Source organism: Elephantulus edwardii, unplaced genomic scaffold, assembly GCF_000299155.1.
Source record: "Elephantulus edwardii isolate Elephantulus edwardi_28Jun2011 unplaced genomic scaffold, EleEdw1.0 scaffold00002, whole genome shotgun sequence".
Classification (NCBI taxonomy): domain Eukaryota; kingdom Metazoa; phylum Chordata; class Mammalia; order Macroscelidea; family Macroscelididae; genus Elephantulus; species Elephantulus edwardii.
The window spans coordinates 40,433,157-40,451,156 of NW_006399752.1; the positions used below are offsets into that span (position 1 = coordinate 40,433,157).

At 37.5% G+C, this 18,000-nt stretch overlaps 1 protein-coding gene across 1 annotated transcript in view; it reads right to left on the reverse strand.

Moving 5' to 3' along the window:
* PPP4R4 (protein phosphatase 4, regulatory subunit 4) overlaps positions 1-18,000 on the reverse strand; it is a 134,594-nt gene that overhangs the window by 58,666 nt on the left and 57,928 nt on the right. Inside the window, exons 4-8 of the mRNA XM_006879096.1 lie at positions 15,145-15,292; positions 14,464-14,537; positions 11,713-11,819; positions 8,391-8,498; positions 492-613 (exon numbers count right to left, since the gene is read on the reverse strand). Of these exons, the coding sequence (XP_006879158.1) occupies positions 492-613; positions 8,391-8,498; positions 11,713-11,819; positions 14,464-14,537; positions 15,145-15,292 (559 nt within the window). The remainder of the gene's footprint in view (positions 1-491; positions 614-8,390; positions 8,499-11,712; positions 11,820-14,463; positions 14,538-15,144; positions 15,293-18,000) is intronic.

An 18,000-nucleotide genomic window follows, 5' to 3' on the forward strand; every position in this document is an offset into this window, starting at 1 on the left:
GGAGAGGGACTTCATGCTTGGGAGGGTGGAGGGCAGGCGCAGGAGGGGATGGCCCTCTGGGAGATGGATTGATTCGGTGACTGGGGCAATCAGGATGAGTGTGTCGGAGACAATGAGATTAGCACAGAACAGAGCAGAGTTTAGAGCTGTTGTGCATAGGGTCGCTATTAGTCACAAGTGACTCAACGGCATATAACAACATGAGTCATACACAACTCGATGGGACCTAACAAGAACAATAATATGAAAGTGAGATTAATTCTGATGAAAGAAAATGGAAGATACAGAAGAGGCAGCAAATGTGAGTGCCATGAAGGCAAAAATGGCACCAGAGAAGCATCAAAAAACAAAGGACTGTGAAGAGAGAAAGGAGGGATGTTTACCCTTTTTTCAAAAGCTCATTTTTAAAGTCTAGCTCTTTCAGTTACAGAAGATGATGCTTGGGACAACACTGATTTCAGACGCAGAGACATAGCCACAGCAACACTTACCTGTGTCAAATATGTCAAGCAGATTAACCAAAGTCTCAAATGCTGCAAGCCGTACACTGCTACCTTCATCCCTGGAGAGTTCTATTAATTCAGGGAGCACCACAGTTTTTGTGAGTTCTGTCCTGCACAATAAGTGACAGAAGAAATCAAAGCAATAAATTTGCTTTAAAAACCTATTATAAATAAATCACTAAGCTGAGGGTTATCAGAAATTGAAGTAATAAAACAATTGTTCTTGTCCTCCAGAAGGCTGCAATGCGGCTGAAAAAAAAACATGATATAAGCAGCATTAAAAGTAATTTCAGTAATTTAAATCAATTACACTTCCTCAACAATAACAAGAAGCTCTGGTAGCCTAGTAGTAAGGAGTTAGATTGCCAATCCAAAGGCAAGTGGTTCAAATCCACCAGCTGCTCCACAAAAGAAAAAGGGGCAATCTCTTCTCATGTAATGAACAGTCTCTGGAAATCGCTGAAGGGTCACTTAACAGTCGGTTCTGGTTTGATAACACATGATAACAATAATTCTTCAGATATTTTAATGATTAGGTGTTTACAGGACATCTTATGTCATTTACTATTTTAAGAAACTTCAGCAAACAACCTAAACTTATAAAACATTGCTGAATAATACTGTACTTTTATGCTACCAATGTTGTTGCTATTGTTATGTGCCATCAAGTCACTTGTGACTCATAGCAATCCTATGTACCACAACCCTGAAACATGCTCTATCCTGGGCCAACTTTACTGTCTCCAACACACCTACCCTCATTATCCTAATCCCGGTATTAACCCATCTCTTCAATGGTATCCTTCTCTTTCTCCATCCCTACACCCTTCCAAGCATGATGTCCCTCCTTACAACATACCCAAAGTATGTCAGACAAAGCCTCAGAATCCTTGCCTCCTCCAAGGAGCATCCTGGTTTCACCCTCTCTAGGACAAACCTGTTTGTTCTCCTGGCAGTCCCTTGTATATTCAACATTCTTCCCAGCACCAAAGTTCAAAGGCATCAATTCTCTTTCTAGTCACTAGTTATCCCTAGTCACTGGCCAGCTCTCTGACACATAGCAAGTGATTGCAAAGACTATTGCCTGGATCAGGCACAACTTAGTCTCAAGACTGACACTGTTGCTCTTCAGTACTCTGGAGAGGTCCCTGACAGCCAGCTTTCCCAGTGCAATTTGTCTCTTGATTTCCTGGTTGCTGGTACCAAGAAGGTTGGCTGTGGAGCCAAGCAAACTAAAGCTGCTAATAATCTCTATCTCTTCACCAGCCATCATGATGCTGCCACTTGGCCCAGTGATGAGAATCTTCATTTTCGTGATTTTGAGCTTCAATCCATATTGAAGGCTACAGTCCTTGATCTTCTGCAGCAGGCGCGCCAGGTCCTCTTCAGTTTCTGCAAACAAGGTTTGTGTCATTTGCGTAACGCAGGCTGTTGATGAGTCTTCCTCCAATCCTGATGCCACATTCCTCCTCGTACAGCCCAGCCTTCCAGATGATCTCTTCTGCATAAAGATTGAAAAGGTATGGAGACAGAATACATACCCGGCATACATCTTCTAGATTTTGAGCCATGCAGTGTCTACTTAACTCTGTTCTAACGACTGCCTCTTGGTCCAAGTATAAGCACAATCAAATGTTCTGGGATTCCCATTCTTCTCAGAGTCAGCCACAGCTTGTTGTGATTCACAATGCCTTTGCATAGTCATTGAAACAGAGATAGATATTCCTCTAGTACTCTCTGCCTTCAGTCAAGATCCCTCTAACATTAGTTACCAAGGCCTCTTCTAAACCCAGCCTGCACATCTGGTAGTTCTCTGCTGACATGTTGCTCCAGTTGTTTTTTGGATAATTTTCAGCAGAATCTTGCTTGCATGTGATATTAATGATATTGTTCAGTAAATTTCGCACGTAAGGGTCACCCTTCTTTGGAATGGCAACAAATACTGATCTTTGTCCATTGACCAGATGTTTGTCTTCCAGATTTCTTGGCACAACTTAGTGAGCACATCCAGAGCAGCGTCTGTTTGTTGAAATGTGTCAATTGGTATGCTGTCAACTCCTGGAACCTTGTTTTTTGCCAATTTTTCAGAATAGGTTGAACTTCTTCCTTCACCACCACAGGCTCTTGCTCATATGTTGTTTCATTAAATTCTTCTGTGTCAGCCAATTCCTTCTGGTGCAGTGAGTCTGTATACTCCTTACATCTTCTTTTAATGCTTCTTGGATCATTTAATATTCTGCTCAAAGCATCCTTAAGTATTGCAACTTGTGGCTTAAATTTGTTTTTCAGTTCCTCCAGCTTAAGAAATGCTGAGCGAGTTTGGCCCTTTCGATTTTTTTTACTCCAGCTCTTTACACATTTTTTTCTAATACTGTGCTTTGTCTTACCGAGCTGTCATTTGAAATCTTCTGTTCAGCTCCTTAATTTCTTCATTTCCTTTTGCATTCTTCATGGATGATATTCTTGATATCCTCCTACAGCTCATTTGGTCTTCACTCATTGGTGTTGAAGGCCTCAATCCTGTTCCTGTGATGGTACTGAAATTCAAGTGCGATAGACTTACAGTCAAATTTTGGTTCCTGTGGACTTGATTTAATTTTTTTCAACTTCAGCTTGAATTTGCATGTGAGTAGTTAGTGATCCATCTACTTCCAAAATAACAGGGCTTCCAAAAAACCCTATGTACAATAGTGCACACTTAGACTAGCAGACATGGCAACCAAGGCTGAGACCTCGAATATGGAAACACAAAGAAGAAGGAACAGTTGTAAGCATACACTAATGATTGGAACGTAGAATGTGAGAAGCATGAATGTTGGAAACTTGGACATTGTTAAGAAAGAAATGGAACGCATAAATATTGACATACTAGGTAGGTATTGGTGAAATGAGAGGGCTTGGTGGAGTTGCTTTCAGAATCAAAAAAGTCATTTCTAGAACCATCTTGAAATAAAATATGGTGAGTGACAGGGTAATATCCGTACACACACAAGGAAGTACTTCTATCATTCAAATATATGCACCAACAGCTAGAGCCAAGGAGTAGGAAATAGATTTCTACCAACTTATGTAGTCATAGATAGATCGAACATGCAATCAAGTTGGGTGACAGGTATGCAAAAGATGGGAACAGGAAAGAAGGATCAGTAGTTGGGAAACATGGACTTGGTGACAGAAATGAAGCTGGAGAAAGAATGACAGAATTCTGCACATTCAATGATTTATTCATTCTAAAAATACCTTTTATAAGAAACACAACTGCAGGTTATACACATGGATTTAACCTGATGGTATGCAAAGGAATCAAATTGATTATATCAAATCTGCTACCAACATACAATGCATTCTTTTTTCTTTTTTTTTTTTCAAACTGTGGTTATGAATTGACAGCAATAAGCTGGGTTCTGTTTTGGTTTTCGTCCATATGGAAAAATATGGTCCTTACAGAAAGACTTATTGCAACAAATATGGAAAGATCTTATAGCAGCTAAACTCATAAAAGCTGGAACTGGATGGGGCTGCCTTGATTTTAGGTCTCACAAGGTTTCTGCCTTTGACAAGGTGCAGTATTATTATTTTTATTTCAATTGCTGTAATAGAAAATATTTATGTTTTCTTTTTTTAACATGTTTCTACCTTACCCACCTTCTGAGCATTGATAGGTTTAACTGTATTCAAATCTCTGAGGATAGATTTTTTTTTTCTGCTTATCTAACACACAAAATCACAACAAACAAATTCCTAGTTTATTTACAGTAAGGAGATCTAGTGGGCTAGTGGGTAAGGAGACAAAGCAACAGGGTTGAATCTACCACCTGCTCCACGGGAGAGAGACCTGGCAACCTCCCCCAGCAGGCTATTTACTGCTTCTGAAAATTCAGTGGATGGTCAGCTATGAGTTGACTGTGACTCAAAGGCACATAACAAGAATGCCTAATTAGAAGAATTACTCCTAGCACTAGAGGTTCTCTCAAAGAAAATGTGTGCTGTTAGGTAAAATATTTATAAATACAAGTGAATTCTTACTCAACATTCTGTTTCTACTTTTTCATCATAGAAAGATGTCATTATAACAGCACCCTCTCTGATAATGGGAGGGTTTATGGTGTGACCTGGGTTTTGGGGTACAAGCTGGAAGATGTCATGCTTTGCCATCTTTCCTAAAAATCAAATGACTACATATTGGGAATATATTTCTACACTCTCTACTCTGCTCCATTGAGTTGTATGTCTATCTTTTCAACACTGTAGTCTTTTGAATAATATAAATTTATTGTTAATCTTGAAATCAAGTAGTACTAGTCCTTCCTTTTTCATTTGCTTTCGTGCTTTTATTTTACTATGTCCACAAAATGACATGTGACAATTTTTATTAAGATTACACTGAATCTCTGAATATACCATGGACTGCCAAGAAAACAAATAGATTCATCCTGGAGAGGGCTAAACCAGGCTACTCCTTGGAGTCAAGGATTCTGGGGCTTCGTCTGACATACTTTGGACATGTTGTAAGGAGAGACAGGTTCTTGGAGAAGGACATCATGCTTGGGAGCATGGAGGGACAGCGCAGGAGGGGAAGACCCTCTATGAGGTGGTGGATTGATTCAGTGACTGGGGTAATCTGGATGGGTGTGTCAGAGGCAGTGCAATTGGCACAGGATAGAGCACGGTTTAGGGCTGTTGTACATAGGGTCGCTATGAGTCGTAAGTGACTTGATGGCACATAACAACACTGAATCTCTAGATCAATTTGAAAAGAACTGACAGTTCTGTAATAAAGTTGGATGAGCTCTTCATAACCCATCACTGTCTCGTCAAGTCTAACTCAGAATGATGCTAACGGGCAGCACAGAACAGCTCCACTGGGTTTCCAAAGGTGGAATCTTCGGAACACTGCCACATCTCCGCCTCACCAACAATGACTCATTGAGTTCTAATCCAGTGAACTTTTGGTCAGAAATTGCATCACCAGGGATCCCTTTTTAACACTATTCCCTCTTAACTGATTATTCTACGAGTCCTCCTCTTTGATCTTAGGCTGGTGCACAACGCACAATTAGCTTTCCAGAATTTTGAGTTTTTATTTAATATGGATAGACTATCTTTCATTTTGCTGTCTATTCATCACAGTAATCAACAACAATAGTGTTGACATAGAGCATCACAAAATCCACTTAAAGCAGATGGAATTTAATGAGTCATGGAAAAGGTCCAGATCAGGAAAACATCCACTGTCAGAGTGGAAATGGTCACGGTACCAATCCAGGGAAAGCATCAGACCTAGTACTACTGGAAGAACTAAAGATTACAACATTCATAACTGCCTGAGAGACATCAAGGCAGTTGAAAACAGAAAGGAGGATCTCCAGAAGCAAAAATTCAGGAGGGATAGGTAAATAGAAGATTATCTGGGACTACCTGATTGTTAAAGGTATATGCCGTTCAGTTCACTACAGGACAGCCCAAGACAAGTTTATCTGGAAACCTATTAGTAAAACTTCTTTCTCAGTCATGTCCATTTCTGAGTCTCCAGTGAAGTTTTACTGGCATTGCTGTACATCGAGACCCCTGGCCATACGCTGCGACATCATGCATCTATTTGACTATAAAGAAAAAGATTCTTTAAGAATAAATTATATTATCCTTCACCTGTCATATCTCAAAGAAAAGGAAAGCTGTCCTTGTATTATATGGCCAGGTCAGTCATCAAGGTTAAAAAAAAAAGAGTCCGACAGAGATTCTTGACTCACATCAAGACTTTAAAATGGGGTTAGGGTTCCACTTTTAGACTGCCCTATTTACACACACACACCAAGTACATCTGATTTTAGTCTTTCAGACAGTGCTCATTTCTGGCAAAACTAAAAAGGTCAGTATGTCTTCCCTTTCTAGCCAGAGCAAACACTAAATTACAAACTCCAGCCTGTATCATTGCTGGACTTCTTCCAGGCACTCTTCATTCTCAAGAGTCTTAGGATAAGACTCCAGTACAATAATGGGGACACTATTCTCTATCAAACTAGAAACAATCTCTAAAGTTATCTTTTCCCAGTGCCTTTGCTCTACCTTAGGGCTTCATCTAGCCTAGAGTAGAGGGAATTTCTACTGGTAGCTATTAAATGTTTAACAAAATTCAGAATTAGAGATTCTTTCACTACTATTAAGTTGTATACTACATAAAGTGCACAGCTTTTACTGGTTCATTCCAGTGTGACCTCTATTGAGAATGTGAATTTCCACCTAGATACACTATATCAACATCTATATTTTAACAAAATCATCAAGTGACAGAGGATAGAAATGCAAATTCTCTGCAGGGAGTAAAACCAAAAAGAAAGAAACTGAAACTCTGGTTTAATGCATTTCTCAAAAGAAGGGCAAAGAAAATGATTCAGGTATAAGGAGTTTCAGCCCTTGTAACAGTAAGTCCTACTAGTCTGCTCTAAATAGGATACGGTTACTGTTGTTGTGTGCCTTTCTGTTGGAACCAACCCATTTTCAGAGACAGTTAATCACATGGGAGGCCATCCTTCTCCTGTGAAGCAACTGGTGAATTCAAACCATGTGCCTTCATGATTGTAGCACTGCTTCTTACTTAAAATTACATGTGTGTATAATCATCCAAATTAGCTTAGGTAAACTCTAACACTCTGGTTTTATTTTGTAAATTAACCTTTAAACAAAAGCTTGTATAATTACAAGTATACCACCTGATCAAATGAATGGCAAGTGATTTTTATAATCTGTGGACAGTGACAAACTATTAAACGCAAAAAAAAGAGAATGTAGAAAGACAACTTAATACTCTCCCAAAAAGAATCTGATTCTAATTAAGAAGCAAATGTCCAAGTAACATTGTATTCACTCTTGAGCCCACAATGATCCCAGCAGTCAGCTTACCCTACCAGAAAGAAAGTGGTGCTGAGATCAAAACAAGAGAATTGCAATATTACGCTTCCTAAATAATACTTAATCTAAAGAGTGCTATAAATTCTGTTTAGCAGCAGCAAACACAACTGTGTGTACAACAATACTATGAATCTGTGTGACATCTGAAAGCCTTGAACATTGGCCCAGATTAAAAACAACAGAGGTACAGTGGCCACAATCGGATAGTTCTTGCTTTTGAAACAATGACAAAAAGGAGGGGCTGCATTATAGTAACAAAAATTGTGCATATCTATCCCTATTTGTCTGTGTGTACCTTTATTTTTGGCTATGATCCAGTTGGATCCCAACTCATGCAACCACCGTATTTTACAGAACAGAACTTTCCCCTTCTTGACTGCAATCTTTACAAAACAATGTCAGGCTTTCTTTCCATGGAAATGCTGGGTGGGCTTAATCCATGAACCTCTGAGTTAGCACCTTATCACACCCAGATTTATATTTTTATAGTTAAAAGAGAAAGACCAAGTACCCTATGTTGCTCCTTCTAGAGCTTTACACATCCAAAGAGTAAGGGCAGAAATAAAGGAGATGGTAGAAGATTAGAATTACAGGAGACACAAAGTTTGCCATTAGAATAGTCACATCTGACCCAATAATACGGCTGTCACCCAAAAGAAATTCTATTGCCAGAGTCCACCGATGGTTTATATTAGGACATTTTCACTTCGTGGGCCTAAGGATTTGGGATCAGAACAAAGTAATTAGGATTAGGAGGAAAGCATTTCATATGAACTAAATCTCTCTTACCACGTTAAACATGTTCATATTTGTCTCTAATGCACAGATGCAATGGAAAGGGTTTGTTAGAAACATTTTTTATATATCATATAAAGTGTAAAATTTCAATAGCATGCTTTTAAGGGGGGAAAGCAGAATATGCTTATCTGACAATCAAGAAACAAAAACATGTCAAAATATCTTTGAAAGTGTACTTACCCAATGCCTTGAGCTATATTTTCTAATTGCCGACACATGCAAGCTCGAACTTCATACTCTACGTCTTGACAGAGTGATTTTACCAGTGGAAGAATTTCTCTTTTAATGCTAAAGTATAAAATAAAATAAACACAAAAGTGACTGCTTTGCTGTGGAATCAGTTCCAACCTGTAACTACCTTATATACAGAACAATGCCGAGTCCTGAAACATACTCATGGCCATTGCTATGACCAAGCATTGTTACAGCCACTGTGTCAATCCATACCACTGAGGGGCTTCCTCTTCAATACTGACCCTCCCCCTACACTAAGCATGATGTCTTTTTCATAGGACTGGTTGCTCCAGATAATATGTCCAAAGTACGTGAAATGATATCTTACCATCCTTTTTTTCTTTTACCTGCTTTTCCCACCATCCTTACTTCTATGGAGTATTGTATTTAATCGCATTTAATCCAAGCCATATTTATTTGTTCTTCTGACAGACCATAGTATATTCTTTACTGACATGAAAATTCAAAGGCATCGATTCTGTTTCTTGATTCCTCAGCTAACTTTACAAGCCTAGGAAGTGAAAATACCATGGCTTGGGCCAGATGAACTTTTATTTTTCAAAGATATTTTTTGCTATAGATTTGGTTTCTTGAATGGTGCTTTCATGAGCATTGATTGTGGATCTAAATTAAGTGAAGTCCTTGACAATTTTGATATTTTTACCATTTATTATGAATTGTTTATTGGTACAGTTGAGGGTATTTTTTTGTCTTCATTGTGTTGAGCAGTAATTCCTCTGGAAGATGTAGTTTTTATCAATAAATACTTCAAGTCCTATATTTGTTTTAAATCCAGCAAGATTGTGGTATTTGACTTCTCACAGGTTAATAAGTCCTCCTCCAACCCTGATGCCATGTACGTCTTCATATAATCGACTTTCTCAAATATTTGCTAATACAGAGTAAGTGTGATGAAAAGATACAACCCTGACTTACACCTTTCCTGATATTAAACCACCCATTATGCGCTGTTCTATTCAAACTGCCGCCTCATCATCTATGAACAGGTTCTGCATGAGCACAATTAAAGTGTCTGAAATTCCCATTCTTTGCAATGGGATCCAATAGATCCAAAGATGATCCACACAACCAAATGCCTTTGCATAGTCAAGAAAACACAAGTAAACATCTGCTACTCCAGGCTTCGGCCAAAGTCCATGTAGTATCAGCAACGTTAGAATCAAAGCTCACCTGTTATCAAGGAGCTCTGGTGGTTCAGTGGGAAGGAGTTACACTGCCAACCCAGAGGCATGTGGTTCAAACGGTGAACAATGGGCAAACTCCTCATGTGTGATTTACTGCCTCTGAAAAACCACTAGAGGGTCAGCTGTGAGTTGGTTCCCACTTGACTATTGTTGTTAGGTGCCGCCGAGTCGTAGATGACTTATAGTGACCCTATGAACGAAAGGGCTGAGCACTGCTCGTACAGAGTTTCCGGAGGCAAACCATTTCAGAAGTGGATGCCACTCCTGCTTCCAGGCTTGTTTCAGTCGGGAAGCTCCAGCAAACACTGTCCGCCATGGGTGACTATTACCACGGTTGGCACATCCGTGTCCCAGGGCTCAGCCTCACAGCAACCACGAGTTACCTCTGTACAGCAATGCACTGACCAGTGCTACACCACCTAGAAGAACGTTTGACAGGAAAATAATCTGAACCCGGCCTGAGGGCCGCAGATTAAAATCACCCACCTTCTGCTTGGTAGCATAACAAATATGCGTTATTCCATGCCTTCATTTGAATCTTAGCTAGGAGTTCTGGCATTTCCCTATTAATGTACTGCTACAACTATTTTTCAATTATCATGAAAGAAATTTTATTTTCATGAGACATTAATAATATTTTCAATAATTTCTAAATTACGTTGATTCACTTTTCTTTGGAATGGGTAAAAATAATGATCTCTTCCAATCAGTAGGCCAAAGAACTGCTTCCCAATTTTGGTAAATACAAGTGACTATCTCTAGCATTGCATCCATTCGCTGAAACATCTCAACTGGTATCCATGTCCCAGATTGGTCCTGGAGCTTTGTTTTTCACCAATGCCTTCAGTGCAGCTTAGTTTTCTTTCTTCAATAGCACAATTTCTTGATCACATGCTCTCTCCTGAAATGGCTGAAAGTCAACTAATTCTTTCTGGTGTAATAACTGTATATCGGTTCCGTCTTCATTTGGTACTTCCTGCATCATTCACTATCTTGCCCTCAGAAACTTTCAATATTACAACTTGAAGCTTCACATTTTCTTCAGTTCTCCTAGGTTTAGAAATGTTGAGTATGTTTTTCCTTTTCTGTTCTAACTCCAGGTCTCTGTACATTTCACCACGCTCTATGAATACCAAACATACTCCGTTGTAAAGCTTATAATGTATTTTTAAATATGCTAGTTAATTTAGATGGCATCATCAACTACATTTAAACTATGTATGTGGCTGAAATATTTTTAAAATAATGACTAGAAATAAAAGATTCTACAGCAAGTAGAATGCCTGAATCTAACAACCACCAATCAAATGATCCTTCAGTTTTGTATTTTTCTATTGTGGGCTCAAGCACACTAGAGATGGCAAGAATGGCACAGGATGGACGAGGTTCAGATGTGTTGTTTACAGGACTGCTATGAGTTGTAATCAACTTGATAGCACCCAGCAACAACAGTGCATTTTATTTTTACAATACTCCCTTCCTTACCTGCACAATTACAATTGTACAGACACTGTAAGAATGGACTTGAATAGGGCAGAGAACATGAGAATGGCACAGGTCAGAGCAAGGTTCTGATCTGTTGTCTGCAGGATCGCTGTGAGTCACAGTTGACTAGATGGTAACTAACAACAACCACCACCACCACCCTTTCCTTCCAGCTAGTATGTATCATCTAGACAGAGAGTAACATATAAATTACATTCTCCATAAAAATCTCAAAATAAGAAACATTATTCAAAATAGTAATGCACAAATTCTGTTTTTAGGTTATGCATACTAATATTTGACATTTATATAATAATGTCATTCTCTTTTCAAAGGTATACTAGGGATAAGGCAAAAGAAGAAAATGGGAAAGAGAAAATCAACTTCATTAACCTCAAAAAGTCATATGAGCAAAAGGAACTATATCTGAGTAAATACATTTTTGTCAAAGTTCTATAAAGAACTAAGCTTTTATGTACTATAAAAGAATACAAATCTCATTTAATTGCTAATCAAAGTCATATGTTTAAAATCCTTAATTTAATAGAATGAACAAGAACTTATATACAAATACTTACGTGAGGGAATCAAATTTGTTGGCCAATTTTCCTAAAATTTTACAACTAACTAAGCGAGACTGTACTGTTTGCGACAGTTGTGCCTTGGAAACAAGTGGATTCAAAATCTAAAAAGAAAATTATTTACAGAAGAAATTTTTAAAATTTTACATACTTTTGACACTAATGTCAGGTACTTTTCCCCCCAATAATATTAATTGCAATATCCTGGAAGCTTTTAAGAACATGTATATCATTTGAATTGCATGGTTATTTATGACCTGGTTGCTATTGACTGCTTTCTAGACTATTAAATTAAAGATTATGATAAATTACACACTAAAAATAAACAATAAAAAGACTTGAACTTAAAACTTTTAGAAAAGTCTCTAATTATCTGTATACATTTCTGTTATGTATCATCTAGTCAGAACTGACTCACAGTTGACCCTCCAGCGGGTTTTCAGAGGCAGTAAAAGGACACTGGAGGGGCTTGCTCATCTTTCTCCTGTGGAACAGCTCATGGATTCAAACTGTGAGCCTTTGGGTTAACAGTGCAACTTCTTACCATTAAGCCTCTAAGCACATTAGATATTATTTGAAGCACACTTTCAAAAGGAAAAGGCAAATTAACTGCCTGACACCTTGAAAATTACTTTTATATCATATAAATTAAGTATATACTTAGTCTAAAGAGGTATAAAACGTTAAGGTTTTAAATTAATACGGCATTACAGATATACTCAGCATTCAAAAACTGAACATGATAGACTCTAAAGAACTATGAAGATCAAATTCTAAATCAGATGCATCTTTAATTTGCCCAAGCAATCTTGCTATTTCTCATCCCCACATTTCTTATCTATATAAAGGGGAAATTAGAAAAACAGAGCCAAAAGGCAAGTTCAGAAATTCTTTAGTTCTACTAAAAGTGTCAGCTACAAAATGGCCAGAATTACTGACTACACAGGGACAAGTAAAATCTAAGACCAAAAATATTTGAAATAAAATGTACATTTAAGATCTTTAAAAAAAATCATTATAAATAATCGGATGGCATTTAACAGTAAAAACTGCATTCAACTGCATAGTCTTCAAATTACAGAAAGAGCACATGTACATACAACATTCTAAATACACATAATACATCGAAATATACAGAATCATCCAGATGTTCAGCATCAGTTATGTAAACGTCCTTACATAACTGGATGAGTCTTTCCAATTTCAAGCAAGCATTTTGGTATGGTTCTACAATAATAAACTGCATAAGAACAAAAAAAATTATTTTTTATTAAATTCTAAGAGAACATGTAATTGCTTCTTTCAAGCATAACATAATTGGAAAAAAAGATATATAAGCAATGAATTGAGGAGATAAATTTCCATCTTATTTTCCTATACTCTCACCATAATTTGTTAAACCTTCTGAAAAGGTTATACCCACAACACTGAGTATTGAAAAGCAAATAAACTTTGAGAAAAATATTTGTAACACATTCAACAAACAACAGTAAAACTTAATAAAAAACTTGAATCCATTGCTATTCAATCAGAATTGACTCATAACTGATCCTCCTTTGGGTTTCGAGGCTGTAGTCACAAGAGAGGAAACCACTATTTCTTCATCCCACGGAGCAGCTGGTGGCTTTGAACCACCAGAGCAGCATGGCTTTGAATTAGCTGCCCACCTCCCTACCTAGGTGACCAGAGCTCTGTAAATCTAATAGCATATATAAGTATAGCAATGGATGATAGGATCATATAGTTTAGATCAAACAATATTTTTAAAAATAATCCAGGTTGAAATAGGAAGAATTCACCAACCAAAAAAATTCCCATTGAAAATTTAACTCCATTTTTTATCCATCAAATTTAATTGGAAAATTTGTTGCACAGAAACAGGCATCCTAACACAATGTTAGTTAAGAATGTCGATGCCTTCTGACCAAGTAATTGCCCTTTTCTGGAAGCTGTAACTCATTGCCCTGGATATGGAATCAACTCAGAGCTGTTTGTGATACTGTAAACCACACTGGAGCTGATTGCCCATCTTTCTCCCGCACCAAGCTGCTGATGGATTTGAACCGCCAGAGAGGCACAGCCTACAGATTAGTACGACCCCTACAGACACCTCACTGGAGACAGTTAAGAAAAATATCTGAAAAAAGAAAAAGCTCTACAGAAATGTTTATTAGCCTTATTTTGATAGGTAACTAGGGAGCTATGAGGGCCTAGTGGCAAGAAGCTGCACCACAATTATAAAGGCACACGGTTTGAGGCCACCAAGCTGCTCCATGGAAGAAGGATGGGCAATCTCCTCCTATGTGATTAATTGTCTCTGAAAACCCACCAGAGGGTCAGTTATCTATTGATTCTGACTCTATGATACACAACAAATATAATGTTTTAACAAGTAAGTGAAACCGTTTACAACCATTTCTGAATTAGTTTAAAATGTTTAAGTAAAAAGCAAACAAACAGGAATTCAGTATGAGCACTAATGTGGCAAGCACTGACCATCTACAGAGGGGAAAAATCTAAAAGGAAATAGATCAAAAACTTAAAAATGGCTGACAATGTGTAAAACCATGGATTTCTTTTTCTCTCTTCTGTGTCTTGTATCATTCAAATTTTCCAAATGATCATGTGTTGGTTTGGGAATGGTGAGCCATTTTACTTTTTTAAAAAAGCCATTTCTGGGAAAGACCTAGTAACCAGCACTACTCTCTCTATAAAAACACCGCAAGTGTCTGTATCTGTGGCCATTACCTCGTGCCGCAGGGTCTCCTTTGGCAGCACTTCTATGACGGACAGAAGAGTTTCCAGCCAGGCATTACTGACACCTGAATGACACAGAACAAGCTCCATGAAGTGGCTCACAAAGTTAGTAACTCCAACATCTGGAAAAATTATTGGTTTATTTTTTAAAAAATAGTATTTAGCAACATCTTTAACTCAAAACAAGTATTTTTGCTGAATAATAGTACTATAAACATAAACCGTGTAAGTTGTTGTTGTTATGGGCCATCAATTTGGAACCTACACATAGCTGACACTCCAGTGTGTTTACAGAGACTGTAAACTGCATGGAAGGAGACAGCCCATCTTTCTCCCATGGAGCAGCTGGTAGACTTGAACTGCCTGCTTTTTGGTTGGCAGTGCAACTCTTTACCTAGTAGGTCACCAAAGAAAAAGTAAAATAAAAAAATCATAAGGTAACCTAATAGGTCTTCAGCTCTCAACAATAATGAATTTTAAAGTTTTTCGTTTGTCTGGGTTTTTTTTATTTTAAAGTTTTATAAAGAGATAGCCATGGTAATTTTAAATTCTATCATTTGTCAACCCTTGAGTAATATGGTCTTGGTGAGTCACCTACATCAGGCTAAGAGGATAAAAATGACATATAAGAAACAACATGCAAGTACACAGGGAACATGCCTGGCCCCTGACCTGCATCTCTGTGCTCCACATGCAGCAAAATGATTTGGAGAAAGGAGTGGGCATATGCATGGATTGATACCGATTCTTCCTGTAGAATGGTCAGAAAGGAAACAGCAGCCGTCAACTGCATTTCCACCCCCGCCACGTGCAGGACTTCCTGTGTGATTAGAAAGAGCTTGCTATTTACATAGACAAGAGGTCACACATCATAAGTGTCAAAAAACAAAGATTGTATAAACCAAAATAACTTCTTCAGTTAAGAAAACTACTAAGATACTGTCCAGTTTACTCACAAAACCACATAAAATTTAAATGCCCTGAGAATTTATAAAACAGCACTTCAATGTTTTCAATGTTTTACTGAATGAAAAAAATAGAACTTTAAATAGCAAAGCAGGTGTTTTTGATAGGTCTCAATTTCTGTTTTGCTGCCTGTATTATAGAATTTGTCATCCTACCCAGTACAGTAATGGCAAAGATCCAACAATCATATTGATTTCATTATTCTCTGCTTCAAAAACCAAATATTCTGTCTTCTACCACAAAAAGAAAATATATTTAAGTTAGTACAAATAATTTTTTCCCTTTAAGCAATTAATGAATATATGACTATGATGTAACTTTTATAAAATGGATTTTTAAGCATCACAATGCAGTTTTAAAAATTGCAGTCACCTCCATTCCTCATGTAAAATACTTTAAAAAGCATAAGCAAATTATTATTTACATTAGCATTAATTTTCAACACATAAAAAAATAAAAATCTTAGTAAGCCTCAAATATATTACCTACACTTCTCTAAGAATGTGTGCGAATGTATTGTGTGTATGTGCATGTGTGTGTGTAAAAGGCAGATTAAAATATTACTTTGCTTAATCAAGTAGAAATCTGGATGCCTATTTCCTAAGTAACACATAATACTATTACTTGCAATAGATTACTTGACATCGTAAGTTTTGTAGCAATGATCTTAGGTAGATTAATCTTTCTGAATTTTCACCTAACATATTAAATGTGAATAGCATTGTTCTCAAGAGAGATCCTTTAAACATTCTAATGAAGACACAGTATATATTAAAGTACTAAAAAGGCTCTAGGTAAGTCATTTAAACAGATCTTCCAAAATTTACAAACTTACTGTGCAAAATGAACATTTTAATAATGATCATTGTATCTCTATCTCTTCTCTATCAAACCTTCAGATATCTAATGTTCTTATTGTGTGCTGTCGTGTTAGTATCTACCCACAGCTAACCCTCCAGAGGGTTTTCAGAGGCAGTTAATTGCATGGAAGGAGACTGCCCATCCTTTTACCACAGGGTAGCTGGTGGTCTCAAACTGTATGCCCTCAGGACTGCAGCACAACTTCAGATATCTTATAGAAATTTAAATTTATCTTGCCCCAAATGGAACTATTATCTTCTCAAAGCTGTTCTTACTGCAATCTTCCTCATCTCAATAGACAGTAAACGGCAACTCTATTCTTCTATTGTTTAACCTCAAAACTAGAGTAATTCTTAACTCTCTTCATCCTCCAATCAAGTATCACTAAACTGTAAAAGTTATACCTTTAAAATATACCCAGAATATGGCCACTTATCATCTTCACTATAATCACTTTGGGCTAAGACATCATCACCGCCAGTCTGCTTTATTCCGCTTATTTTTTTTACATCATCCTTGCTTCTAGTGCTACTACTCTATCATTATGATTATTTCTCTTCCAAATGGAACTCGGGGAGAAACTTTTAGTTAAAAAAAAAAGATTATATCATTTCCCTGCTCAAAGTTTCCAAAAGCACCCATTCCCACTAATTCCTTTTTCCTCAATGTTGACATGATTGGTTGCCTGCTTTTTTGCAAACTTCAACTCAAATAACGACTTTTCAAAAAGGCCTTGTCTGATCATTTTATCCTAAATTGAAATCCATCCCAGCTCCTTTGCCCCAGAACTAACCATTCTCACTACAGATCTATTTACCTACAAACATTTATCATTATCTCATATACTATCTATTCATTTGTTTACTGCCTATCCCTCATAACCAAACATGAGCTTTATGAGTGCAAGAACTTGTACCTGATTTGTTGACGACTGTATCTCCAATTCCCAGTTCACAGTAGCCATTCAGTAATTAATTAACTGTAATTAATTCGTGAATAACCAAACATTGCTTACTCTTCTCTTTTCACTTTAACTTTCTGCTCTTGTCACAGTACTTCACATATATTTTCCACATCTCTTAAAAGATGATTTTAGGTAGCCTTTGAGGTCAGTGTTACGGTATTAGGCAGAGAGCAGAGTAAAACAAGATCACACAGAAGCACACTGTTTTTCTCATTATCCTGTTATCTTCTACCCCAGCATGTATATGACCGTGACTTAGACCATGTACGTAGAACCCTTTGATACAGTACCCTGGAACCTCTGCAAGCCAGCTACTACTATGAGATAATCTATGTTGTGGCACAGTTTTATAGAAGAAGAAACAGAATAAGAGAGATTAATCAATTTGCTGAAAGTCAGGAAGCTACTAATCAGTCAACAACACTAAGATTTACCTTGTCTCACTGAAGCCAAAGTACTCCTGAGCAATGACGTGCAGATTCTAGACTTCCATTCTTCATTCACTAAAAGCTGGCTTAAACCAACCACGTGCTTTTATATGGTAGTGTGGAGGATTTGGCAGGGACAGGGTGTTTCTGTGACAAGCTTAATTTCCAGAAAATATGTTAGGGTGGCTGACTGACAAGGGGGTTCTGCTGTTCGTGTTTTAAACTTTAGGGCCATGCTGCACAGAGAATTTATTCTTTTCAACCAGTCATCAGTAAACTAAGAGTTCTTGAATTGTTTGAAAGGGGACT